At 40.1% G+C, this 27,153-nt stretch overlaps 2 protein-coding genes across 8 annotated transcripts in view; both read right to left on the bottom strand.

Moving 5' to 3' along the window:
- The window catches only part of POLQ (DNA polymerase theta), a 63,587-nt gene extending 53,742 nt beyond the window's left edge, over positions 1-9,845 (bottom strand). For all 6 annotated transcript variants that reach the window (XR_010391491.1, XR_010391493.1, XM_026103488.2 and 3 more), the window contains exons 1-5: positions 9,503-9,845; positions 6,843-7,025; positions 5,647-5,777; positions 4,798-4,954; positions 281-389 (exon numbers count right to left, since the gene is read on the bottom strand). Coding sequence is in view for 4 of the 6 variants with exons in the window: in XM_026103488.2 (XP_025959273.2) it covers positions 281-389; positions 4,798-4,954; positions 5,647-5,777; positions 6,843-7,025; positions 9,503-9,713 (791 nt within the window). In the remaining 2 variants the exon portion in view is untranslated. The remainder of the gene's footprint in view (positions 1-280; positions 390-4,797; positions 4,955-5,646; positions 5,778-6,842; positions 7,026-9,502) is intronic.
- A 521-nt stretch (positions 9,846-10,366) lies between these two features.
- On the bottom strand, positions 10,367-26,330 carry METTL16 (methyltransferase 16, RNA N6-adenosine). Of its 2 annotated transcripts, none has more exons than XM_064519725.1 (9): positions 26,075-26,330; positions 25,662-25,861; positions 23,201-23,341; positions 21,078-21,193; positions 20,078-20,220; positions 17,293-17,362; positions 14,222-14,311; positions 13,127-13,300; positions 10,367-13,033 (listed from the first exon to the last, which is right to left on the bottom strand). In XM_064519725.1, exons 1-9 carry the CDS (start codon positions 26,200-26,202, stop codon positions 12,410-12,412), a joined length of 1,686 nt encoding a protein of 561 aa, XP_064375795.1. In that variant the 5' UTR covers positions 26,203-26,330; the 3' UTR covers positions 10,367-12,409. The 2 variants fall into 2 exon arrangements, with proteins under 2 accessions (XP_064375795.1, XP_064375803.1); XM_064519733.1 differs by having other exon boundaries at positions 26,080-26,209.
- Between the last annotated feature and the right edge of the window lie 823 nt (positions 26,331-27,153).

Raw genomic sequence — 27,153 nt, 5'->3', positions numbered from 1 at the left:
GCTACAAAAAGTAAACGAAAGTTTCATCCTTATTTCTTTTCCTGAGGGAATGAATCCCATGGTAGAACACAAATTAAAAACACAACGAAAAGAGGTTTTGACTACAATGGCAGCCTTCTGGGAGGTGGTATGATGAGACCTTAATAACCAAAATATTCTAGGCCATCGCTCTCATAAAAACCCTGAAGCTAACCCAAATTTCCAGTCACTCAGATAACAAAATATTTAAGCCATCCATAACTCGGTAACTATTAGAAGACAAATATCCTGGTCTACCCACCGCTTTGCAACCTTCTCTGTAAGATACCGAACTTTGGTCAGGAGGAGTTCCAACAGATATCCTCGATGAGAGTCTCCCAGCATATGCAACTCATCCACAACCACCATTCCTGATGAAAAGAAGCACATGGGTTATATTTGGCAATGTCCTTTCACATTCCACATGATAAACTGAAATTTAAATGCACACATCCGGTGGTGCTTAGCAAAACCTGTTATGGCTTCACTCTATCATGGAGTCTTAGAAGAGACAAATCATAACCAACATCATGACATTTCACCCCCCAGCCCTCTCTGGCCCCAACACACAACTGGCTTTAAAAAAAAAGAAATAAAAAGAAATACGTTGAGTTATTAGAATCTGGCCACCTCCCAAAACAGTATCACTGCATCTTTACCACAACGTGTCTGCAAGTAACGTCCCCCAGGCTCCAGAATACCTGGAAATGATCATTCCAGTACTCTTCTGACCCAGTCAAAACTTCTGTTGACATCACTATCTTGGTTAAAACATCACTCCTTATCAGTTCAGTGATGACAGAAAGAAAACCCTACAGCAGATGCAATTACACTGGCATAGAGCACTCTGCTAATACATTTTTTTCCTCACTTACCAAACCAGGATAAGCTCTACTATTTAACTTTGGCTTCCCACGAAAAAAAATCCTACAAAAAAATTGAGAGACCTCTCTCTCTGTTGCTACCCTGCCTCCTTCAAATAACCTTTTAATCTATCAGCCACCTCCATCAAACTTGCAAGATGGGTAGAAATACTGAAGAGGATAGCTTCTAAAAAGCTTTATGAGTATCAGCAGCTGGGGGTGACATCCCAGAGGGGATGTCAAACCCCCCCCCCCCAGAGGGGAAAACACAGCCACTGCAACTTAGCCATTATATGTCACCTCTGGTAGTAACCACCCAGCACACCTAGCAGAAACATTCACCTTCTCTGGCCATCTAACAGTGTCAAAGGGACATGGAAGAGGCTGAAGGAAAGTAAAAAAAGGCAGGGAATAGAGGACACTAGGCTTCATTAGTGTTGCTGCCGTAGATTTTTCTTTTCCTTTGGCACAGCTATATAAAAAGATCTTGATGGTACAGCAAAAATAGCAGGAGCTTAAGGGTAAACCTGACCTTATACTGTCTACCTCAATGCTATTTTTCCTTCTGTTTTTTTTTCTCTCCTTCCTACATATGTTCTTTCTTTGTCTTCTTCCTCCTTCTCTTTCAAGACACTTACGTTAGAAAAGAGTGCAGCACTGCCTCATTAGTCTCTTGTACAAACTCCCACCCCATCAGCTTCACCTATTTACTCTATTCTGTGCTTCCTTATAAAGACTGGTAATTTGTCAGTAGACAGGGAATTATTCAGCTACCAGAAGAAGTTTCTCCCTGCTTCCCCATACAACAATCTGACTGAACACTTCCAGCAACTGAGACAGGACAGGGTAATAGGATATCTACCAAAGCAAAACGCATAGAACATACCTTTCAGTCTCGGTACCAAGAAGCAGCACGTTTTGCTTCCTGAAATAAAGTCTAGAACAATAATGGTATCAACAGGCCAAAATCCAGGGAATGTCACTATTTTTTGGATGGGCCACATGTTCTAAACCTTCTATTGCTGCTCAGCTATAACAAATATTCAAACCCACACTACAGCTGTCTACTGCATTACCCTGAGCAGTCTCCAAGCTCACAAGAGCTGACTGTCACACATGCACAGTGCTTTTCTCTCTTCAAGAAGTCTTCTCAGAAGACAATCGCTGGGATAGCATAGCTGGAGTAATCAGGCAGCCGGTATTGTTCACAAATGTATCTTCATCTTAAAATGGAAGTGTAGCCAAGGAAGACTACAGCTCCCAGCATGCAATTGTCTTTTTGACTTGGCAACAAGCTCAGGACTGCAAGTGGGGTTGTAATTTCATCATACTGCATCACTACTGAAAATGAGGCTAGCCTTAGTCTCCTCCTTCTGCCTGCAAATTAGGTGTGACCCCAGAAGACTGCTGAAAAACTAATAAAAAGTACTGAGGGCTTTTGTACATGTTTATTCGAGAATAACTAGGCTGCTTTAAATCCACATTCTATTTAAATCTAAACAGTTCTTAATAGCAGGCAGAGAGGTTTTTTTTTTTTAAACAATGAAGCCAGCAATTTTTTATCTTCAAGTTTAAATTAAGAAAAAGAAGGTTTAAATTTCACGACTGACTGCACATTACAAATCCATTCCCAGCTGACATGTTGAGAAAAAAGATTCTTCTCTAATCTGCCTTCCTAAAAATTTCTTTAGCATCAGTGTCAAGAAACAAGGCTGAACAATACTAAGAGGAATATCTCCATTTCCTGTCTACCTGGATGTTCAAAACCAACACATGTTATATGATAATCAGCAAAATCAAATTGCTTTGAACTGCTTCATACAGCAAGAGAGCTCTGCCAGGCATAGGATCTGAATTTCTCAACAATTTCCAAAGGCAATCTGAGTTATCAGCAGGAGGTTGACACCATCAAAAAGGAACAGCTCAAGCTTGAGATGGAATCCAGCCAGACTTGCAGTCATCTCCCAATAATTCATCTCAAAAGATAAAAACACCCTCGTTATCAAGTGGTCTACATTTAGAATTTGTTAGGAGACAAGGTACAATCTTGCAGTATCAGACAAGCTTGCATTAGGTGATAGCTAAAAGGCACTTCCAGACCATTCCTGTAGTTTGCAGCTTTTATAAAAAATTATCTCCAAATAGGAAACTTGTCTTTTTTTGCTTAAAATTTTTTTTTTATTTGAAATAAGCACAAAAAAGAAAAAAGTCTTTTACCCTTATTTCAGTTACATAGTCATATTGGGGAGCAAGGGAAAAAGACAGCTGCAGCAGAGGAAGTTTCAAATGGTGAAAGAAAACATCATGCTTTAAAGAGGTATCAGTGTTGGGGACACATATTCCAACTTGAATCTTGTATTCACTTGACTGTTTACACTTATCTGACTCATCTCAGGCACTTTCCTCTTACAGAGGCCAGCAAAATATAGGGGTGGATTTGATGTACCAACCGAAGGAATTTGGCATAGCTCCACCTTCTGAAAGATGCTAATATTAGACAACATGTTTTAAAACACCGAGTGTGCTTCCAAGGCACCCAAGCCAACATAAACAAGGGTACCATGACCCCACTCTTTCCCTTATGCTGGCACTACAGCTTGTACAATGTGGTGACCTAACCTCATACAAATCCTATTTAAAACAAACCAACCAACCAACAAATAGCAGCAAGCTTTGGGCCATATCCTGAAACAATTCACTGCATGACCGCCATTTCTCTTGCGAGGGAAGGGATGAAAAGGTAGAGTCAACAATTGAGCTGGACCGCGGCAGCCTCAATTCAAATGAGCACGAAATGCTGCACAACCACGGTCATCTACTCTTCCTCCAACTTGCTGGCAGTCTTAAGCATTCATGGTGAGCCAGCCACTTGAGATCCATATGTGAATGGGTTATCCCACGATCTTACATTCCGAGAAAACCTGCAACACTTTATTTTCCTTATTTCCTTCTGTCTTTAAAAGCAACTGGTATATAACACTACAGAATATTATGACACCAGATGCATATGAAACAGCAGTTTTAATGGTGGAAGTCTCAGAACAGTTTGATACTCATCTAGTTTTCTGACTTTTATAAACTTAAAATAGCAACCAGCTATGTTGCAGGCCAGAATCAAGATGGGAGGGATTACTGTACAAAATAAAGCAGGGTATAGCTTTATTCAGAAGGCAAACAAAGAGAACAAACTTTTGATTGTACTGGGAAAACATGGCTACCTCAAAGTGCACAATAGAAACAGGTTCTTCTCCTGGTTTGATATCTCTTCTCAAACACTAAATGAATACCATCATTATCTAGTGGCCATCAGGGCCATGATGACCAAGAATCCTATGTTACAAGAACAGGAGACTTTTGAGCAAACTATAAGAGAGAAACAAATGTCACAGCCAACCTGGTCACCACACCTACCCAGAAGAGCTCTAACAATTCATTCCACTTATTTGGACCCAGACCAAACTCAGCTCCTTCTCTTCCTTGAGCTAAGTGAAGGTTAAGCACACATGCCATACGTACACAGTCCTCTGTCCCAACCCAGAAAAAAAACCATCCTTGAACTCAAACACATTGCAGACCTCTAACTCAATTTCATTAATTATAAGACATTCTCCAGCTATGGGAATTATCGTTCATTGCAGCTTATCACTATTCATGGATTGTCATCCATGTCAGACAAATCAAAGCTGCAACTTTTACCTACTCACTCCCCAGCTTCTGAGCTATGTAGAAAAGTCCAGAGTGGGTTCCTAAATCCGTATCAGTGGTGACTGGGAGGAGGAAAAGTTGCTCAGCTTTCCTATATCACATGTCAGCCACATACAGACCTGAACAAATACCCCATTTCCCATGATTCTCACAAACACTCCTATTATTTAATAATCCTCATCCCTCCAATGGTCAAGCCCTAGCATTTTACCCAGTGAGTCCATTTGGTTTTCTTCTATGAGTCTATTGATTAGACCATTGGCTTTCTCAATGGTACAGACAGCAACATCCAGGGCAGAGAAACGTCCAGCGGGAGAGATGCTTCCCATGTAGCCTTCGACTTGCACACCCACCTCCTGAAACAGGGCCTGTTTTCCAAGGAGACAGAATGTCATGCCAGGAGTCAGAACCTTGAATTTTTCTGGAATCACTTCAAAGCCTGCATCCTACAACCACAATTCTTGGTACTTATAATGCCAGCTAATCAGATTGAAATCATAGCTCAGCTAGTTATTATTAATTGTCCCCTGCTCCACTGTATTTTTTTTATGTCCACAGCCAGAAGCCACCCAGTCCAAATTGCCAGATAAAGTGCATATAACTGAGTAAGAAATGGGGAGCGCTACTGTGCTGTATAACAGCATAAGTTGACTATTAAGAAGCTCAGAGAGCACACAGTGCAACATTTTACAATACCAGCAGGTTACGTACAAAGAGGCCTTGCTCCTGGAAAATCTGAGGCAAAAGCCAAATGTTGGACCTCAAGTAAAATGATGCCAAGTTTCCCAGCAGAAAGGCAAGAAACAGTTACTACCATAGTGCCAAAGTTTTGGCAAATTATACACTGCATTAAAAAGAGGTATAAATACTTGAACCAGATGGTCAGGATCCCACATGACTTCAAGCATGTGCAGCTAAAGCCAAACACTAGGCCACGAGTAGAAAAACAGAGCAACACTAAATTATTTTTTCCTTATATCCATGCAAAGACTTCTAACTGTTTAAAAAATGCAACTCAACAACTATAATCTGTATATTCTCCCTCCTGAATGCTACTTACCTGCAGATAACGTTTCTTCTCTTTGGCCACAGAGACAAAAGGAAGGATCAGAAGAGCTTTCTTACGAGTCTCCAAAACTCGCTTCAAAATGAGCAATTCAGCAACAAGAGTCTTCCCAGCACTGGTAGGAGCTGGAAGAAATTTTTAAAATTTTGTATAAAAAATAATTTTTAAAGTTAAAGAAAAAAATCCAAGGGACAAGCATCATAAAACTAGTATAAGAAAACAGTTACTGGAGAACTTGGGACAAGGCATTCAATTGGGGCATTCAATTAATGCCCCTCTCCCACAACCACATTTGTAATTAACTCCACAAAGGGCTATGGAGGCAACTGTAGAATATTTCTCTTATACCCTCTTCCAGTCTGCTACCAAGACCTGTGTTCTCACCTATGCTCCAGAAGAAACAGCAGCTCCGAGATAAGCAAGGAGAAAAAAATAATAATAATAAAAAAAATACATGCTACAGTTTTCTAGTTGGACCGAAAAGTGTAGCTACCACACTACTGACCCAGCTGCTGAATATTTTAACTTCTGGTTTCTGAGCATTGCTGTTTGCTATCTATATTCCCCAAGAACTGTGGAGGAGATGCAATATCCTAAGGCCACAGCAGGGAATAGCTGTCACCTGGCAATCAGGCACCATGTCTTCGGGACCAAGTAAATAAAGCTCAGATCCAAGCCCAAGAAATTCACTCTTCAAAGCTCTGCATCATCTCAGTGCTGCTCTGAGACCTCCTTCTTCCCATGCAGAGTACACACTCAAGTTGTCATTTCCCACAGATTTCTAGTCCAACACTCCTACGCCCCCCCCCCATAAACAAGGTGAAGAACAATGATGAAGGGGTTGAAAACATCAGATAATAAATAAAATTTTCAGAAATATTTATATTTACATTGCTGGTATCATTCAGTTCCTGCTTGACATATAACGGATTTCTAATTATTAGTCTCAAAAGGAACACTAACAGAGAAAGTGGAAAGAAGTCTCTTGTATCTGAAAAGGAGACCATCAAGCCAGGTCTATGATACACTGACAGGACAGAATATAGAAATTTGCACTCAACATGGTCTCTTCAAAATAAAGAGCATGTTGACCTTTGTATCTGCCAGATCAGCACCATTCAGCAGTGATATGTTCTTGTGAATGGTGCTGGGAAAGTTAGAAGTACTGGTTCTGTCAGATGTTTGCATACCTGAGTAAACTAGGTTCTTCCCTTCCAGAACTTGTCCAAGCATTAGACACTCTGCTTGCCATTCGAACATCTGTACTACTCCCAGACTGTGATATTTCTCCAGAACTGCTTTGGGAAGACCCCAGCTTGCAAGGAGCAACTTGTCTGCTTGGTCTTCAGGAACATTTACCTTCTGATATTGCCCTTTTGGAGAAAAAAACAAATCCAGCATCATTAGATGTAGACTCTCTCGAATCTGAGGTCACTTAGGTCATAAAACTAAATTTCAGACTTCTCTACAAGAATTTTAATAGTCCTTGTATTAAAAGAAAAGGTGACAAGAAAACCCTGATCCATCTTCTCTGTATTTTTCAGCATTTCCTACATATGTTGTATTATCCCTCTTATCTCTTGACATCATCTTTTCAATTTCTTCTCCTATAAGATTTGCCACATTCAAATCATTTCTTCACTCTTTCCAGCTCTGGTATTTGCCTTTGAGACCAAGTAGCCATTACCAAATACAGACTCACACTGAGTTTCAGCACTGATTAATATAACAGCATTACAAAGTATTTTCCATCTCATCCTTACAGACTGTTTCCTTTTTAGATTATTGCTACAAAGCTTTCAGTAACCTTCACAGATTAGAGAACTACTCAGTCTTTTTCTTGCTTTACCATGAATTAAGAAAACAACATAAGATAAACAGGCAGCTCAGGCTACTTTGCACGATGTTTGTTATTCCTGTTTATCAACACTGATTAGGATCTTCACCATGTTGCCAGGTCCCCTAGGTTAATTATGTTCCTTGCTGTTTATCTCTTTTCTTTATAACCCTAAATGATTTTGTGCCAGCTAGAGATATTGCTTCTCTCCGATTCTCCCTTTTTCCAAATCATAAGAAAAGTGAAACTTTTTTTCCTTTCCTCATTTGAGATATAAAGCAGGTTTCTGATCTACAGTAATGCCTCCCCTCTCATCCACAACTACTTAGTTTCTGTAAGAGCATTTTGTGAAAGACCTTGCCAACATATTTGAAAAACAAGTAATTGTATGAACTGCCTCTACTTTACCCATTCTTCTGCTGGCACATTCAAAAAATTCTAAAAGAAGTTTCCAACCATTGTTGCAGCATAAGGACAGGCTAAATCAGAAATACAAGCATATGTAAGCAGCCAGTATCTTTACCTTCAACAATAATAAAAATCTCAGCTACCTGCTTATGTTAACCTCAACCTACCTGGCACTGGTGTACAATCATTCTCTCCCTGCACACATTAAAAATCTAATACAGGCTTAGCTTTGAAAAACTCTTTCACTTTGCATAATCAAAGTACTATACAGACACTAAACAAAAAGTTCAACCCCATCAAGAATGAACCATAAAGCAGAACAGACTTCCCAAGGGACATTTAGAGGAGGCCAGATTTGCCTGTCCTCAAGTGTGACTAAAATGGCAGCATTATCATTCATAATATTACAAAAAAGATGACACAACAGGATCTCAAAATTCTCTCCTAATGTGAAAAGCAATAAACTACATGTAAAAGACAACACAAGTAAAGCACTTCATGATTCTGCTGTTTGCAGAATACCTGTAGATGTAGCACCAAACACAAGTTTGAAAGCTTGTGCATTAGGCGATCATCAAAATCTATGTACAAAAGTGTACCACTGCACTTGGATCTTTTTTACCTACTAGAAAAACGCTAAGAAAGAGTCAAAATGAGGAAGATATATATCTTTGGTCAAAAGCACTGGGCATTAGATTTACTTAAAAGAAAATCCTTCCAGTATCCGGAGTCAATTGCATCCTCTTCTAGGAGGCGCCTTAAGCAAATATTTACCTTGCCCTGCTCAGCCCCGTCTGCAGGAGCTGACAAAACCGTATCTTGCAGAACTTACATCAGGGAGAAGGTGCTACATGACCGTGGAAGAGGCTGAGAGATGTAAATGTTTTCCTTAAGAGTCACAAAAAAGAATGAAGATGTAAGATGTTATATAAACATCTTGTAAAAATCTTGTTATATAAACAAGATGGCATACAGAAAACTACTACACTTCACTGCATTTGCAGGTATCAGGGTACTAACCAGGACCACCTAAAGCGATGCCTCTAGATGCAACACACTTTACCAGCCCGCCAGACTCTTGAATCAATTTAACAACATAGGTGAACCTCGCCTCGTATAACAAAGAATAGGGACTATGCTGATTACTGTATTATGGCAGCACCTAGAGGATAAGTCAAGAATAAGGCCCACTGTTAACGTACAAAAGACACGAGCCCGACTTCAAGAAACATACATAGGACAAAATTTTCTTTCCTCAGCTAAACATTAAAGTATCACAGGAAGATCCTTTGTACGTGTTTGCACGCTCCCACCCGCTTTAACATAAACATGCACCTCAGCCTCCCTCAAGGGAATATTAATATCCCTCAAGGGAGCTATTAACAGGAAGGGGCCGGTGCTTCCCCTCGCCCAAGGGCAGCCCCGGCAGAGCGGCCCCTGGGGCAAAGCCCCTGCAGCCTGCGCAGAGAGAGGCTCCGACCCTCGGGGACCCGCTCGCCCTCCCCCCCGGCCGGGGCCAGCCCCTCCTCAGGCCCCATCCCCGCCGCGCGGCCGGTGTGGACCGTCGCGGGAGGGCGGAGGGGCGCGCTCTCCGGCCGCCGGTACCTGGTGAGCCGGTGCCCCGCAGGGAGAGGTCCAGGCCGGGTGGGGGGCTCAGCACAGCCTGGCACGGAGCTGTGGGGCCGGAGGGCACAGCCCTCCCCGCCGCGAAGGGAGGGGCCGGGCCGCTCCGCCGCCCTCCGCGAAGACCCAGCGCCGAGGCTCCGGTGACACCGTTAGCGCTGCTGCTGCCGCCGCCATCTTCCCGCCGAGCCATTCAAACCCCAGCACCGCCCGCAGCCGTGGAGTAGGCGCTGCCTTAGCCAGAGCGGCCGCGATCTCGCGCGGCGGCACTTCTGCCTCCAGCGGGTGGCGCGGGCACAGGCGGACGGGAGGTCACGTTGCGGTGGGGGTCGGGGGGGGGGGGGGGGGGGCGCGGGTGCGCGCTCCCGCCGGCTGCCCCGGGAGCGCGCTCGAGCAGCTGGAAGCGACAGCACGTGCCGAGGCACTAGCGGAACTCCACCAGAGGCGGCCTGGCTGCACGCAGCAGCGCTCCAGCGTAACGAGAAAAGAAAGGCAAAAGGTATTTCTGGGTTCACCTTTTTAAAGGGGATGTGGCCAAAGGCAGCTGCACCTTTTTCCACCCAAAACTGCCATCTACCGCACAACCCCCAGAACCATTAGATTTTTCCCGAAGTCAATTCAGTCCCCATTACACGTTTCACACTGCCTCCTCCTCTACCACTCTCCCCTCAATCCTTCATTTTGCTGCAGTGAAGTGTGATGTGCTCCTCCTAGCATTCCCGAGACATTCGGTCAAGCTGAACGCTTCGAGTATTGCCACGTCAGCATTTTCAATTTTAAGATAGCAGTCTTCCCCAATTACCTTGTTTTACATGTTTGCTTTATACTAATTTCAGTTTTTATTAGTTCTGTCACATTCACAAAAAGTATTTATTTAAAATAAAATGACCATACAGCAATTTACTTTCTAAAACAGGATAAAAATCACCTTAATCAGAGACTACTAGTTTTCTTTTTAAAAACATCATAAATAAACTCTGGCTTTGGTTAAGCAACACTCAGGAATGCAAGATACTCATGTGGTAGAGGTGAAAGAGGTAACTAACACAGCAAGGTAATAGTTTGCTTCAGCAAAACAAGCATGTCACTACCACACAGACTTGCCTTGTACAACTCTTCATCATCCTTGCAGAAAGAAAGACTGAAAAGATAAGAAGCAGAGAAGGGCACGAAGGACAGACATCCTTGCTTTCAGTATTTTTAATAGCTCAGTTGGTTAAAAAAAATCTCTTCAAATTCTAAAAGCGTAGGACTACGCCCCAGCTAACGTTAAGTTGCACTCCTCCCCAGTATTCCATCAATGATGGAAACAGCCCTCTGCAAATTCTGTGGTCTGAAATAAAGCACAACTCATTAGTTCTAGCCACATACAAGCCATTGTCCATCATCTCCAAAACAACTGCAAAAAAGCACGATATACAATGGTTAACAATACAGGAAAAAAATAAGGTTTTTCTGATTTGTTTTTCATTACAACATGAGAAAAAAGAAAAGAACACACTAATCTTTCCAGAAGCATTGATAAACAGGGCTCAATATTCAAAGTGGTTCCAGGAGCATGAACAGATGCAACATTCGCTTCTGTCCATCAGGAGTGTATCTTTTGTTTTGGATATCACATACCTACATCCCACAACAGAATCATGCAAACAACATACGCAACACAGTTCCTCATGATGAGGCAGTACAGAATTCTACACAGACACACTTCACTGAAAGAAACCAAAAGGCACAAGCAAGAAATACTTTCTCCTCATGTTCTGTAGATCTTGAAAGAGAAACAGATCATAGCTTGGGAGGCCGGCTCTATGTGATGTAGTACCAGTGCTCATAGTCTCAAACACACACAAACAAATCCTTTCTGAGAAACCCTGGAGAAGATTCACATCCCTTGACCTCTCTTCTCACAGGAAAGAGGTCATTGGCCCAGGAAACCCTGAGAATATAACTGGTGGTAAAGAGGACCAGAGTGTCACGTGTGGAAGCAACAGCCTTCTTCCCAGTTGTCTTCCTTCATAATAACCTAATGCATCTCTACCCATATTCATCCTGCACAAGGAATTTCTGGTCTACAGAAAGATGAGGATATGCTCTTATTCCTGCCATTAAAGCAATCTTAAGATTAAATGGAAGCAAAATCCTTTAGAAGTAACTGTCTGAAATGACACAGTATATTTGCACTGGTGTAAGGAATAGTCTCATGGAATAGGCAACATAGTTAAATTCCCTTTAACCAGAACAGCTAAAAGAATATATTTCATTCTTAAAACTACATTTATGAAAACAGATGCTCAATAATAGTAGGTGCTTCTGTGTTTCAAAGCCAAAGCACCAGAAAAGTACAAAACATGGTATTTCTAAAGTGATTATTTTAATGAATTGACACTTAGAGGAGGTATCCATATTTCACTTTGTAGACCAAAGGTTAAATGCATTAAAGGGAAGGAAGGCATACTTAATTCCTAAATTGAGGACTCCTAGATGCAGAAGGCAATTCACAAGGCAGACTAACCATTTCCTGCGTTAGTATTGAAGAAAATGTTTCAGGAAAGATTTATATTTAGGAACAATATATACTTCTATTGCACCAGAACGACCAAAATAAGCAGTTGCTATTTAAAATAGTCACAAAATAAACGTATTTCACTGTAACATGTAGTTTTACAACTGGAGCACAGCATCTATTATTTCCCATCAGTTCATGTCCAATGTACTCCATGCGGCTTTAAAAAAAAACTATTTAAAACATAAAAGAGAGCTTTAATCTCCATTTTACTATAATTTTAAAAGGAAAAAAAGGACAGTTTGTGCTAGCTGAAAGTTCTAGTCAATTAAAAATAGCTTAGAAAACTTTGGGGCTGCTCTATTTTACGATAGTAGGAAAAAGGGCTAACTAGCAACCAGCCGAAGAATCTGGTTCCGTAAGTACGTGCACAGTTGGTTCATCAAGTCTCTGTTCTGTCCTTCAACCCAGTGCATTTCTACTAATACATCATTTCCTTCTTTCTTCACATTCATTAAGCACTTAAAGAGAAAGCATCTACCAATTTCTCTGAGACTTTTTCCTTTTTCAATTGTTAGATTGCTAGCTTCCTCTGAAGGGTCAGGTTCCTCGTTCACATTACTGGAACCTTTACTAAGTGACCTTTCTGAGTGATTTGCTTCTGCGTCCTCCTCCTCCTCCTCCACAGGCTCACTGTGTTCTTCTCTGGCAGCAGATTCTTCCCTTAGCTCATCACCTGTGGTCAAGAGGACATCCTCATCAGGTGCCATCAACCCTATTTCAGAGTCCTCAGTCTTGGTTTTTTCACAGTCTAGATTGTTGCTGATATTTTTCTGGCTGTTTTTTTCCTCTTCCATTGCTTGCAGAACATCTTCAGAAGCTCGAGGAAGTTCTCGTAATTGCCTTACTCTCTCTCGTTTCTTTCGCCTTAGGTGAACCCAGGAGTTTTCAATGGCAGTCAGAAACAGGCTAACTTCATCTTTTCCACAGGGAACACGCTTATGTTGAACCTATTGCAGAAAACAGCAGAACTTCATACTATCCATTCATCATTATGCTTTAAAGTAGGAGGCTGTTGTAACATGTAATACTTAACACACTACCTTCAGATCATCAAGAATCTTCTCTACCCAGGCTCTAACCACAGCAATGGCTTCTACCGCATCCCAGCCCATAGCTGTAGCTTTGACGGATAACTCTTTGACTGTAGAAGCCAAGACCATGAATGTAATCGGTTTTCGGGGTTTTTCGAGTTTTCTTCTTTTAGAGGGAGGTGACTAGAACAAGCAACAAAAATAAAGTATCACCAAAAAGTTACAATGCTATGCAATGTCACTTTGCAATATTACTATTATTGCATGTACTTTTGTACTCAGAATACATATGGATTAAGAGTATAAAGTAAGCCAATAAATAGTCTCTGACATGGTCTGTGTTTCACTTCACCCTAAAGAGTTATTTTACGAAACATCACACACGAGCATGCACTTTGTGCTAGCCTGATGCACAGAGGGGGATTTTATCTTCAGATGTTAGGCAGAAAGCTCTATCAGTTCCTTCAAATTAGTTGCTCTCTGTAAGGTAAGAAAGTGTGGCTGCTTTTGGGACTAGAGATCAACTTCTAATATCCAAATTTTGACCTTAATTCAATGAAGTTTAACTTGCATCTTCTACAAAGTTGGTTATTGCATATACCTATATGTACATCTGGATCCAAAAAAGCAACCAGCTCACCTAAGTCAAGACAAACAAGCTCCACCTGTAACCATGTAGGCAAGTATAAAGGAGCTACACATGTTCATATCTATTTAGTAACAGAATCTGTATGATAAATTAAAACCAAATTCTCAGAGGGTAGCTTAAGCAAACTTTAGATCTAGCCCAAAACTTAGGGATTTAGTAGTATATAAAAAATATGCTATTTGAAGTATGTTAGAAGTTACCCTGAAACCCAGAGGAAGTCCCTGCAGGCTTGATTTTTCATTCCTAGTCATAGATCACACATGAATTACAAGTAACAACTGCTAATGGACTGAGAACCAATTAAGAAATCCCATTGTCCATGCAGCCCAGCCAATTTAACATTCCATGCTATGAAACAAACTGTTATCCTTCAGCAGTTTTATTATAGCCCGTTAGACACTTTCTCAAATATGAGGCAGAGACAATCACAAGCAAACCAAAATGAAGTTACTTACAGGCACTTGTACATCATCATAGAAACTCCATGCCAGCGCCCACCTCATGGTACGCCCTTGACAGAATTCAGTATGGGTAACTTTAGGAACCTATGTAAAGAAGCAATACAAAATTTTATTTCATATTAATAAATAACTTACTGTTCTACTTTACATACTTTCAAATTAAGAAAAAAAGTTAGCATAGAGCTATTTCCTCCTGATAATAATAGAGATTCTTTCTAACATAGCTCATAGGTGTTAGTGCCAGCTGAAGCTGGTCAGTGCCAAGCCTGGTACTAGAGCCTGGGATATCCCATTTCTACCCTACCACATCTTTCCCCTTTGAGTGCTCCAAGTTTAGCAACACTCAACTAAAAAAGGCATACAACAGTAAAAAAAGGCAGTGACCCAACACTACCTACAGCACACATCTGTGTTCTGATTGCAAAAAGCACACCGTTTCCTCCTTGTTCAGAGCCTACTCCTGTTCCACATTTGAATGCTGAGCTCATCGCTGTGGCATAAAAACACAGAACAAAGACAGTGATGAGGGCCTGGAAACCAAACCACCCACCTGTCACCAAGGCTATGGGCTGCTTTCACACTTGACCTCACTGCTGAGTCCCCCAGACAGACCTATATACCACTAATAATATTCATTAACAAACACGAGTGAAAAAAAAAAAAAAAAAAAAAAAAAAAAAAAAAGCAAACTTAAAAGCAAAGAAGTATTTTGAGTCACTCCTACAATGGCAATGGCACAAATAAATCCTCCTGAAGGCCTTTAAGCCTTCTCAAATATCATATCAGAGTCGTAGCTCAGTCAAATTACTCTAGTCAGCCATTCTTATCTTTCATCTCAGTTAGACTTAACAGTGAAGGCTGCTGAAGAATATGCAGATAAGCCCAAATATCAAGCAGCTAACTACTAGTTCTGGAGAAAATTTGGAGTACTTATCAGTATGACTCTGTGCATTCCCTTGTTTTCAAAAACTCTGCATTACAGAAAGGGATGAGATATTTTAAGGGAGCATTTTATTTTTCTTGTGCAAAGTAAGATACTTTTTTTGGTAACAGGTGTTAGTATTCATTTAAGCAGCAGTAATCAATATACTTCTGAGGCTAGGTGGCATTACTAAACATGGCATGAGAGATTTCATGAAAATAACTGATTTTTAGAGTTACCTCCATTTTACAGATTAGAAAGTGAAAATACAAAGCAACTTTCCTAATGTGGACCAACAAACCTGTAACAGCTGGAAACCAAATTCAGCCCACCTTCTCCTCACTAGATCCAAGCCTCTACAAGATTAAGTTCTCATTACCACTTCTGTGTACTAAATAGACTAGAGCTTAAAGACTGTAGAGAAAATGTGCAACTTAGTCTTAGCTGCCTCATATATTTCAGTTATGCCTCCCTAAACAAAAATGACTGACAGAGGCAGATTGCAGTAACATGCCCTCAAACATTTCTGCACCTTCACCAACATTCAAATCTGAACTTACATTTCCCTTAAATATAAAATTCAGATCCAATGTTAGCATTACCTAGTCTTTTCACACATGTATGCACTGAGGCATTTATGTACAGAATTGATAAAGTGCTATATACTAGCAGGGATAAATATCAAGCATCCTAGTTGATTCCAAAGCATCATCAGCTCCAGAGCTTAAGCCCCAGGTCTGCACAGAAAAAAAACAGACAAAAATCTGGTACTTTCAAGAAATGCCTTCAAAACAGAGAGAAGGTGCTTCTACCCCACCTTTGGGTTCCTTGTTTTGCTTTCCCCATAAATGCAGAAAATGCCAAGACAATTTGAACCACAAGTGGGTTTTAGAACACTTACACTGCTTACCAACCTGAACCACAGCACAGCAGGTACCTGGTTACAATGAATAAAATCCCAGCTCTATTACAAGAGAAATTCTGAACCTGACCAAAATGAAACTGTTCGCTAATTTCAAGAACAAAACAGAAAAGCTCAGTTTTTCTCCTCAATGTTCACGAGGCTTCATCTCACTTTATTAATACTGGGGCATAACACTGCAAGGATAGCAAAGAAAGTCAGGTCCTTCAAATTCTGTGTCTAGCTCAGCATCTGTTTTTGTCATCAGGTTTAGAGATTTTTCTCTGGGCTGCAGTTCAGATTTCAAGGAATTAATTTCACCATCCATTCTCCTTCCTTCCACTCTCCACCATATACAATGAGAGATCTCACAATCATTTTCTTTATAAGCAAATTATAGAAGATATAAGCATCTTTGGGAAAGCCACAATAAGTCCTTTGCATACCCTTCTTGCATCAGAAGGGATCAGTGGCACAAGGTTCCAGAGTTTACCTGATGCCAGAATTGAGCACAAAGAAAACAATAACATAACATAAATGTTAATACATAGTCTTATACCATGTGTTTGTTGACAAACGTATCCCAACATTCAAAAGACAATTCAATGAGAAAAGGCTAGGTTGTGAAATCTGTGTCAGAGCAAGACAGGAAATGAAGAATGAGGAGGATACAGCATTGGCTCAGACTAAGAACTAGAATGAAGTCAGAGGCCCTAATAACAGCAAGTTCTGCAAACATATAGAAGACAAAACATACGAGACCTATTTGTCCAAATGAAGCTCAACCTCTTCAGTGTCTTTGCTTTTTTTTTTTTCCTCCAAACATTACCAGCTTCTACTGTTAGTGAATTAGAAGAGTAAATCTCTTTAAAAAAAAAAAGTTAAAATTTCTTTAATCAACCAAATTGTTAGATTTCATGTTAGCTAAGAGGAAAGAAAGCTAGAAAATGTTTACAAAGGACCCGTTGGGCTATTTCAAAACAGAAGTCCCGGTGTATTCTAAAAAGGATGAAGACGTGATTCTAAACGTGATAAGGACACAAAAATCTGAAGATGATACGGCATTGCTTATACATCAGCGTTGAATCTTCAATAATTAAATCAACTGCTTTGAGTGCTTCCATAACAAGGAATCATAGTTTCTTCTTGTAAATAATAATGCAGATAGCACAGATGCTCTGGAATAAAGTATACACTGCACTGAACACATACAGGATATTCATGGTGTATATACAAACTTACCCCTTGGATTCGAAGTTCCTCTTTCAATGGTGCTAAACTGCATTTCTTCCCCAGCATGCAACTGTACCATCTGCAGACAACATATTAACAAAGTGTTTTACTAATACAGATCATTCAAAAACAGCAACTAACAGAAAGAAAGAACTACCTGGATCAGAAATCTGTAAGTGCAGTAAGAGATTTAAAACCTGGATACAAAAAGGGTTATCTGTAAATATAATGTACTTAAGAATGAAAATTAGAGTTCCCATGTTATGGACAGTTTCCTCAACACTTATCATGCATCTTCACTGAAGAGAGGCACCTTAAACTGATCACATACATACACATGTTAAAGAGCATCAATTTTCACAGTGTACAGTAAACTAAAAAAATTAAGACCATTGGATATTAAGAAACATTTAATCTCATTTTCTGCATAATGCAATATACAGAGTTTCATACAGAAATACTTCTGTTAAATCCCCAGATTTCTGGCAAAACATACATCTTTCCCAAAATTACAAAACACAGAACCTGCAACTCCTACCTGAGGAGGCAGGGGAAGGGAAGAGAAGGAATCACATATGACCAATATTTCCTGGCCCAAGGAAGTTTCAGTCTTGTATTCTACTAATAGTTCATTGTTTTAGCCCTTTGGTAGAGTTGTCAAACCTCATCTCTAATAAAATAGGAAACCAACACAGTATTTTAAGATATTCTTCCTATAACAGAGTCTCCAAGTCAGTACCCACAAACACACACAGAGCTTATTTTTCCTAAATATGATGCATAGTTAGCACCTGGACATATTCTATACCTTGTGCTAACAACTGATCAGATCAAGATACACCTTTCTCCTTCCCTGCGGAGTGGTGTTGCCAAGAGAAACAGTACAGGAACAATGCATTCCTCAATTTCACATCACATTTTCAAGACAGACTTCTTGCCTGAGAGTAAGGTCTGTTCTCTATTACATTTGCCACTTGGATTCCTTCCAAGGTCTTTAAACAGCAATTTCTGAATAGCACATTTCTCCTGAATCTACACACATCAAGTGGGACCAGTAACAAAGTTGCTTTGCATTTGCAGAACTCCCCACAGACACATCCCTCGTCCTACCATACAGGACCACTTAATCCTAAACTGTACACATGCTTTCCAGATCGTCATATTTTACATAATATACTATGTGGTCCCACAGAAACTACACTGGTGGAATGAAACCACTACACATCAGAAAAGACGTATAAAGGACAAAGACATCCAGTTAGAAGCAGAAGAACATTTTTAAAAAATACTCACTTCCTCTCATCTCCAAATCTTGATGCTCAAAGAGAGCTTACAGAACACCTCAATTATTTCTTTAGCTGCATCCCCACCTAACTCCTCTAACATAGATTCTATTAAGTGATACATTTATTAGTGTTGCATGAATATGCACTTCCTGCATAGATGTTTTGCCTCCCTCCCCCATGCTATTGCTGATTAAACACCGAACTGTTTCAGCTTGTACTTAGCTTTGAAAAAATCACTGCAATTATTTCAGACCTGAAAAAAGAGCATGCAAACCAAAAAGCTTGTCTACATCAACTGCACTAAAATAACATTTTACCCACTAACTTTGACAGAAACAGCAATTATTTTTCAGTGTCTTTGCTGGCATAAACAAGATTGCTGTAAGTTTCAAAAGCTTACCTCTTGCGGCTCCTCACTATTTCTAAATCTTAAAACTTCTAGTGTATCATTCTGCCACACTACATATCCATTTCTTATATGTCGTAAGATTTGAGGGGTAAAGGAGAAAGGTGGGATATAAAAAACAATGTTTAAACGTTTGCAGAATTGCAGCCTATGCAAGCCTCCACTTTTCTTCTTCAAAGCACTACAAGGTGAAGGCACTTTTAATACAGCCAAATGCAGTTTTGCTTTGTCTTGTTTTTCCCAAACTGGAATATATTCTTCATGTTTACAGGTCTATCACTAGAAAGCAAACATTCTAAAGAAAAAATCTGGTATCAGATAGATGAAGATGAGCTCTTAATGCAACGCTCTGGCTAGAATGGTCTTAAAAGAATAAAATAAAAAAGCCCTCTTTAATATATAATAAGAAGGAAGCCTGAATTCCCTTTGCTTAGAGAACTGGTGAAGCCCTGGAAATACACACACAAAATTTTAGCAACTGTATTTTAGAAGGATAGTAAAAAAAACTGAAGGAAGCTCCCAGAAGAGCTAGAGTAATAATGTACAGCATGGCGAGGAAAAAAAAAAAAAGTCCGATTGTGGGGGAAAAAAAATGAAGACATGCCATCTGTTTATCTTTTATCTTATCTGACTTCTATCACAGCTTACATTTACCCAAGGTGGCATTCAGTACTATAGTGCCCTTGAGCAGACAAAGCAGTAAGTTACCAAAATTCAACCAGGAAAAGGTGGAAACTTAGATAATGAACAGATACCTAAGCATCGTGATAAATCTTCCTATCCCAGATGCACTTAAAAATCATCACTGACTGTCTTCAACAAACATATGTGTTAGTTTAGCTGAAAACTACAGGAGTCACGTGTACTGGCTTTAAGACCTTCACCTTTAAATACCTGTAACTGACAATGGGTTGTAGTTTGCTCGATGCTCAAGAACAACTAATTTTCTATAAACTGAGAATAAATTAATAATGTGTAAAATTAAGCAAAGTGAATAGATATCGCTGGACCACAGCTACGTTCCTTACTAAAAATATCACTGTCACATGACTGCAGCCAAAGAAGCAGATAAAAGTTTGTTTAACTGGAACAAAGCACTTACCGTAACCTCTTTTTAAGTTGTAGACTATCATGGATAATTCTTTTGACAAATTCTAGTTCTCCCCCCTCAGCCATGATTTCTGTGATCCCTCCTGTATTTACAGAACTGGGAGGAGGTCGCCGTGGATTTCGAGAATTTACTCCCTGAATAAGAAAGTGTGTTTGAGACAAACATTTAATTAAATGTTGAGCTTCTTTACGCACCGCTTCTCACCTCAATCTTCAGTTGGTAGCAAAAGTCACAACCTCTATTTGTCTTCTACCCATCACAAACACGGACAATAAACGAATATACATTAAAATACACATAACAGCTGATACTAACTGCTGTCCACTTTGTTGTACCTAACTTCATACTTGAATGAAAGGCAGACATTCTGGCAGACAAACTTTTCCCTTTGCTATAACCAGCATGATCCTAATTCATGACTAAGCCTCCCAGTGTTAGTCATACAAATGAATAATATCCAAGCAAATTCCCTACAATCTCAAACGTAGATAAGTTACTTGTCACACATCAATGTCCTACTAATACGCAATATGTGGTTCCACCACATTTAAGACATGCTGGAAAATAATACTTAAGTTTCTGACTGTCTTTCCTAGGTACTACAAGAACAGTTTGGAGCTGTATGATACTGCCTAAATCACTAAGGAAACAAAAAATTACATAGAGGCATGATTCCAGAAACTCATTCCTCTCACCATAATCAACTGGCACTTGATTTCACATTGGGAGTAGCTATCTACTTTCTGAACTAATTCTCTAAAATAGAAATAACTTGTGAAAAAAATTCTACAGCTCATCCTTCACTTCTGAAAAGGTAACAGTTAAGTTTTTCAATAGTCCAGGGTGGGGGGAGAAACAAAATTTAATGCTATTTCATAATGATTTGAGATTTTCCACTGAACTTTCCACCAGGGAAGAGGTTAAACTATTGTACCCTCCCACTCACTAAACACTGCAGTAAGCGCACACAGCATTCCGTTTGTTAGGTTACCTTCGCTTCCAATTGGTTGGCAAAAAAGGGAGGGTTGCACATGCAAAAATCATAAACAATCTCAGATTCTTCTTTCAGTGCATCCATTAGAAGAGTCTTCTGTGGTACCTTAACCACTAACAGAAAACACAGAAGTTTAGTCAGTAAGGAGCTTTATAATCTAGCTAGTGTGCCACAGTTGTTTCAGTGGGGTTTTTTTTGAGACAATATGTCCTACAAAAACTCTGTTTTCTAAACAATATATTCTACATAAACCATAATAAATATAAACATAATTACACTGCAAATAATGACTTTAGGTTAAGGATTAGTCTACAGATTATGTATACATAGTGTGTGTATACACACACACACACATATATACACACACACACACGCACATATATATATGTGGTAGTAGAATTAAATGAGTCAGTTTAAAACAATAGTAACTGCTCCAGCTATCCTGATGCAATTACAAATTCAAATTCAAAAATTAGTATGAGTGTGAATTAGTCATCACACAGGCTAGTCAGAGATAAAATTGCCCACTTCTAAACATTAATATTTTTTAGATAGAGAATTCTAGAATTATTATACCACAAAATGGTGGTCTTTGGACTTTCTAGAGTGTAAAACTAAGACCATGGAAGCCTTGAAGATAAAGCTATCTTCACTGAAGTTAGGTGACACAGATTAACTTTAAATCTAACCTCATAATAAAACAGCCTTATTGTGTTTTAGCAATACTATGTACTTTTATACAATTTAGAAAAAACACAGGAAAAGAAGAAAGATAAGAGTTCCTTTCCCTGCAAATCTTCTGCTTATTAGGGTCCAAAAATTTATTATTTAGGGACCAGCCTCAAGGATTATGGCCAACATCCCATCAATTTCCATTATCTTTCATCAAAGGTCCTTGGAAACTGGAATTTGTTGTTAGAGTCTTGTCACACATATTTCTGCAGACCATGGGGGCTCTGGTCCAAGAAACAGGAAATTAAATATGAAAGAAGGTGCATTCCATGCTTATGGAAAACACAGTTATAGATGAAGCCCAGTTGAAAGATCTAAAAAGACTAATACAAGCAGTACTTCTTGTAGACTTAATCAGTGCTGCAATTTACAGATAAGGCACCCAGGACCAATATATTGAGAATGAAGCCAGAAGGCATTACACCCTCCTAACATTTACTACTACAGTTTATTATGATCCTAAAACAAAAAGTTGTTAGTGTATCAAGCAAGCAGTGTTTAGGTTATACTATCTGACAAGAATGATAGCTAGAATACCTGCAAACTTTAAAGCTGCAGTCCTAAAAGTCACAGCTATTTGTCATTTCCAGCCAGCAGGCGGCTACAGGTACCATCAGTGGTAGGCCCTTGCCCATGATTCTGCCCAACAGCAATTGGTCAATTACTTCAGCTTATCACCTTAGGAACTGCAGCTTCACCAGAGACACTTTCCTTTGCCAGAGGTTTTTCCAGCAAAGTCAACCCCCAGGCCAGTAAGAATCCTATGATGGCAACAGTAACACAACACTGTCATTGTTCCCCACATCAAGTTTTGGATCTTCAAGACTGACGTGGAGGAAGACATTCTGGTTAAAAGGATACAACCAAAATCCAGCAGAACTAAGGTCTTTATTTCAGGGCTGAATGATAGACATGCTTTAAATATATAGCAATATCCCACAATAAATTTTCCAAGCCCATCCACAGAGCAAACCTGGCATGTGGCAACTGTCAAAGGCATTGTTAAGACCTAATTCAGAAAAGACTACGTATTTGAACAGGTATCATGCAAATTATCTGGGCGGAGCAATTCATGCCCCCTAGTAGCAGAAACAGCATGAACTCTAAGAAACACATCAGTAAGAGACAAAGAATATGAGGAAAAAAAAAACCTCTAAAATGAAGCTGAACTTTCACATTCTTGTATGGATGGTTCTTCATCCACACATTCCATCCCAGACAGGCTGTGCCTTTCTGGCTTAAGCACGCGTGGGCCTTACTAAACACTTTGCTTCAGTAAAATCGATGGAGCATGTCTTTGGCAGGAACACTAATTCTGATTTGCCACTGAACATGGCAAAAGTATGTCGCAACATCTGTATGCTACTAAATATCCTGAAACATCATACCTTTTATAAGATCAGACAAGTTATTCTGTTCCACATTTTTCTTGGCATAATTGAAGCACATATCATCTACTTCTGTTGCAAGAAAATACCAGCCATTCAAAGTTGCTCCAAGTAATGGGTATATGCAAGATGCCCCTGTTCCTGCAGAAAAGAAAAGTCATGGAAAAAGGCAAAATAAGCCTCTCGTGTTATACACAGTGCGGCTGTTAATTACATACTGTTTACAACATAAAGAGCTGATTTCAAGATTTTAGTACAGAACATTTCCATCCTGCCTGGAAATAAGTTATCTAGTAAATGATCAACTTCTTTGTTAAGCTGCTTCTTCTATAGGACAGTGATTGATTTATATAGTGAAAGCCAAATATATTCTGATTTTCTAAAAAAGCTATCGACAAATATATTTTTCTGCATTTTTCTACCGCAAATACTTTTACTTTGATGCATATGGCAATCATAAAAAAGAAAATGATCTCTCTGTAACATCAGACTTTTTTCCCTAATACTTAAAACAGTCAAAGAATCAGGGGTGCCAAGTAAGCTACTAAAGAGAGCCTGACAGATGCAAACTTGGTCACAAAGAGAAATATATACTAGCATAAAGTGACACCTTTTTACAATTATAGCACATCTAAGTGATCCAATAACAACTAACAATCAGACTTAGGTTTAATGCAAACAGATACAAGAAAAAAAAACCTTACTGCTACAAAACTAGAATTCAAGAAATTTATCAAGAGTCTACGTAGGAACCATATACTTTCCTTTTCATTAGGGCAGACAAGCCTTACTGTTATACTGGCTCATTAAAATACAAATAATGGCTGTAAGTAAGCAAAAACATGTAGAGTTACTGCCAGCATTCCTGTTATGTTCCTCTTGGATGACTTACTGTTTCCCAGAGTCTGGATTTACAAAGCTCACTGCAAACTCCAATTTCAGATTCTCCAATCGTTGAAGGACTTACAAGATCTGTCTCCTGTACTTAGCCACCTACTGTGATGAAACTCATAGAAATTGTTTTTGAAAAAGCTATCTAATATCAGATGTGTAAGGGCTCTCTAACAAGTTCAAAAGCTATCAAAGGAAAGCAGCCGTGCCCACACAAGGTGATGATATAAGCCTTATCTCTGCTGGAGCTCAAGCTAAAAATGTAAGTCAGTAAATTGCAGCAATTGAAAAGCTGTATTAACGGTAAAAAAAAAAAAAAACACTAGCAAATGCCAAGAAAACACATGAACAGTAACTGAGATTACTGAACCCAAGCTTTGAGAAAGTCAGTAACTAGCATTTTAACTTAAAGAGTAAGAAACAAGTGACACCTCAAATAAAACTCAAGTTGTTAAAAAGGAGATTCCAACTTTCCTTAATTTCATCAAAAATTTACTTTAGCACAAAGCAATCTACAAAAACAAGTCTTTGAATTGTAAAGGAAGATTCTGTTGCAAAAATTAGAAACGTGAGCTAAACTCAAGTATGCCATCCCAGGTGCCTTTTACATAATTCATATAGAATCAAAAAAGAATGGAATCCAAATGCCAATTTTACTAGCAGTACGTGGAACAGTTACTTCCTTCTTCTACAAGGATACTCTTGTTTTATTTTTAACGAGAACCAGATGATGTGCATCAGTGTACACCTTATAAATTCACACCTCTACTGAATAACTAAAGCTTGCACTGATCTTTTGCTTGATCCAGATATTATCAGGTGAAACTGAACAAGCTACAATACTCCTAGACACACATTACCAAAAGATATCATCAATCTGCAGATGCCTAGTCTAGCTTAAATAGTACTTTGTTTTCTACAGATAAACAGGATATCCTGATCATCTGCAACCAAAAGGCAGTTTTACTAGTATTTTCCCTGACTTCTTTTACAATTTAGCTCATGAATATCTCTGCATTGAAAAAAAAAAAAACCAAAGCTTAAAAAAAGACAGATCAGTCATCTATCAAATACACCTGAAAACACAAGAAAATTATCTTACTAAAAGACAACACTAGAAAATATTGTTATGCAGCCTACAAACATCTCTCGCACAGATGTCCAAAAGCAAAAGAGAACGTTAATATAACGTAATTCAACAGCTAAAGACCGAGAAGAAATGCAATCAAAAACTGAGACAGAGAGATGGAGAGACACTTCCTTTGGAATCACATTTTTGTCTCAGTTATAACAGTGCAATTCTGAATACAAAACAAAGCTACATTGAAGAGAGTTCAGTGCCATGAAAAGCAAAAAAAAAAAAAAATGCCTGCTACAATCATTCTTGTTTGTGCAAAGAAACATAGCCCAAAAAGCCATCTGAAATACCAGTACGTTGCCAGCTTCACCATCATCATGTTCACGTTTGTTTATCAAATTTAAGATTTCTCTACTGATGTATAACAAGTTTTATTAGCTAGTTTCATTGATAGCAAATAATTAAGTTTTGTTAATAACTTATTCCAAGTACCTATGTCAATTCCTCGCCTAAGAACTTGCTTATCAGCCTCCTGATGACCGATAAGATCTTCCACCCAGTGGATATAGTTCAGTCGCAAGGGAACAGTAGGAATAAGCCTCTCCAAGGGAATGTCGATCTTAAGTCCAAAATCTTCTTTTAGGAGAGTGCACGTCAAAGCCCTCACCGCTTCGGGGTCCTTGAAGTTCAGGCTGAAAGGCACAACAAGCGATTAACAGAAAGCACAACACAAGCACTACTTCAAAGCCCTGGATGGCGACACACACAGAGCTCGGGCGCTCCCGCCTCCTCAGTGAGAGAGCCCCGCCGGCGCCGGGAGGCCGAGGGAGCCGCTGAACCGCACCTCCCTCACGGCAGCCCCGGAAGCAGCCTCCCCCTCTAGCCCAACGGCCGCGCGGGCCTACCTCACCCTGCCGGACAGGGTGGCCTGCACGTGCTGCCGAAACTCGGGGTACTTGGAGGCCAGGTAGGCGAAGTCGGGCGGTTTGTCCTTGTAGCGGTTTCGCGCGTGCATGGACTTGTTGAGGGCCATGGCGGCGGGGGGGGGGAGGGAACAACGCCGCCTGCAGAGCGCGAGGCGAGGTGGGGGCGGGCGAGAACCTCCCTGGCGGCCGCCCGTCTTAACGCCCACCCCTGCAACTGTCACAGCTCCCAGCGTGCACCGCGGCGCGCGCGGCAACCGGTTGGGACGTACCAATGCGGTGCGGGCGGAGGGGGCGCTGAGTGGAGCGGCGGCCAGAGAGCGGCTTGGCCGGCTGGCTGAAGCGCCCCACGGCTCCCTCTGTGTCCAATCGGGGATGGGGCAGCGGCTCCGGCCTGCGTGCGCTCCCCCACCCCGGAGCTGCTGCCCCACCGAGAGCTGCTCGGTGGGCGGCCGTACCCCCTGCGAGGGCACCGGCTCTCCTCAGGGGGGCGGCCGCCCGCCACACCGCCGTTTCTTGTGGGGTTCAAGTCCACGCCGAGAGGGAACTTAATATTCCCGCAGGCTGTCTTCTGCTAGCCACATAATTTTCCTTCACCAACTTACCCTGCCTAGCACCCAGTTAGCTCATCTGCTTGTTTCGGTTGTTAGGAACCTGGCCTTTATCATGCCTTTCAGAAATTATTCAACATATATGGAGCTGGATTTTATAACGCCCTACCAACAGAAATTACAGTTTCACAGGCATTCTTGAAAATCTGACTTAGGAGCTTCACATAGCAAATGTCTGAAGGCTTTGAGGGAAAATGCTGCTAGTATTGATAAAAGCTTATATTCTGCGTACTTGTCTGCAGACCTGTATACCACAGAGAACAAAAAGAAATCTTATTTTTACATGTGCTACTTTCCCACTGGAAAGAAAAAAGGAAACAACACAGTTAAATTTTTTTCAAGTTAGATAACAGGAGGAAAATGTTTTTCACCATCTTTCATATTCCATACCTTTTCATAAAGGGGGAAGATAAAACTCAGAAAAATTAAACAATTCAAGCTTAATTTCTA

This window comes from Dromaius novaehollandiae, chromosome 1, assembly GCF_036370855.1.
Source record: "Dromaius novaehollandiae isolate bDroNov1 chromosome 1, bDroNov1.hap1, whole genome shotgun sequence".
In the NCBI taxonomy this organism is placed as follows: domain Eukaryota; kingdom Metazoa; phylum Chordata; class Aves; order Casuariiformes; family Dromaiidae; genus Dromaius; species Dromaius novaehollandiae.
Note: the sequence above shows the minus strand (reverse complement) of the source record. Positions and strands in the feature narration are given on the sequence as shown.

Bases quoted from the DNA above. Each gene is read 5' to 3' on its own strand.
- METTL16 (XM_064519725.1), bottom strand. From the start codon at position 26,202: ATGGCCCTCAACAAGTCCATGCACGCGCGAAACCGCTACAAGGACAAA. The intron at 21,194-23,200 runs GTATGATGTTTC...GTTTTCTGTTAG, and splicing joins CTTGTCTGATCTTATAAAAG to TGGTTAAGGTACCACAGAAG. The intron at 13,034-13,126 runs GTAGTGTGTTAA...TTTCTGCAATAG, and splicing joins AGATTCTTGATGATCTGAAG to GTTCAACATAAGCGTGTTCC.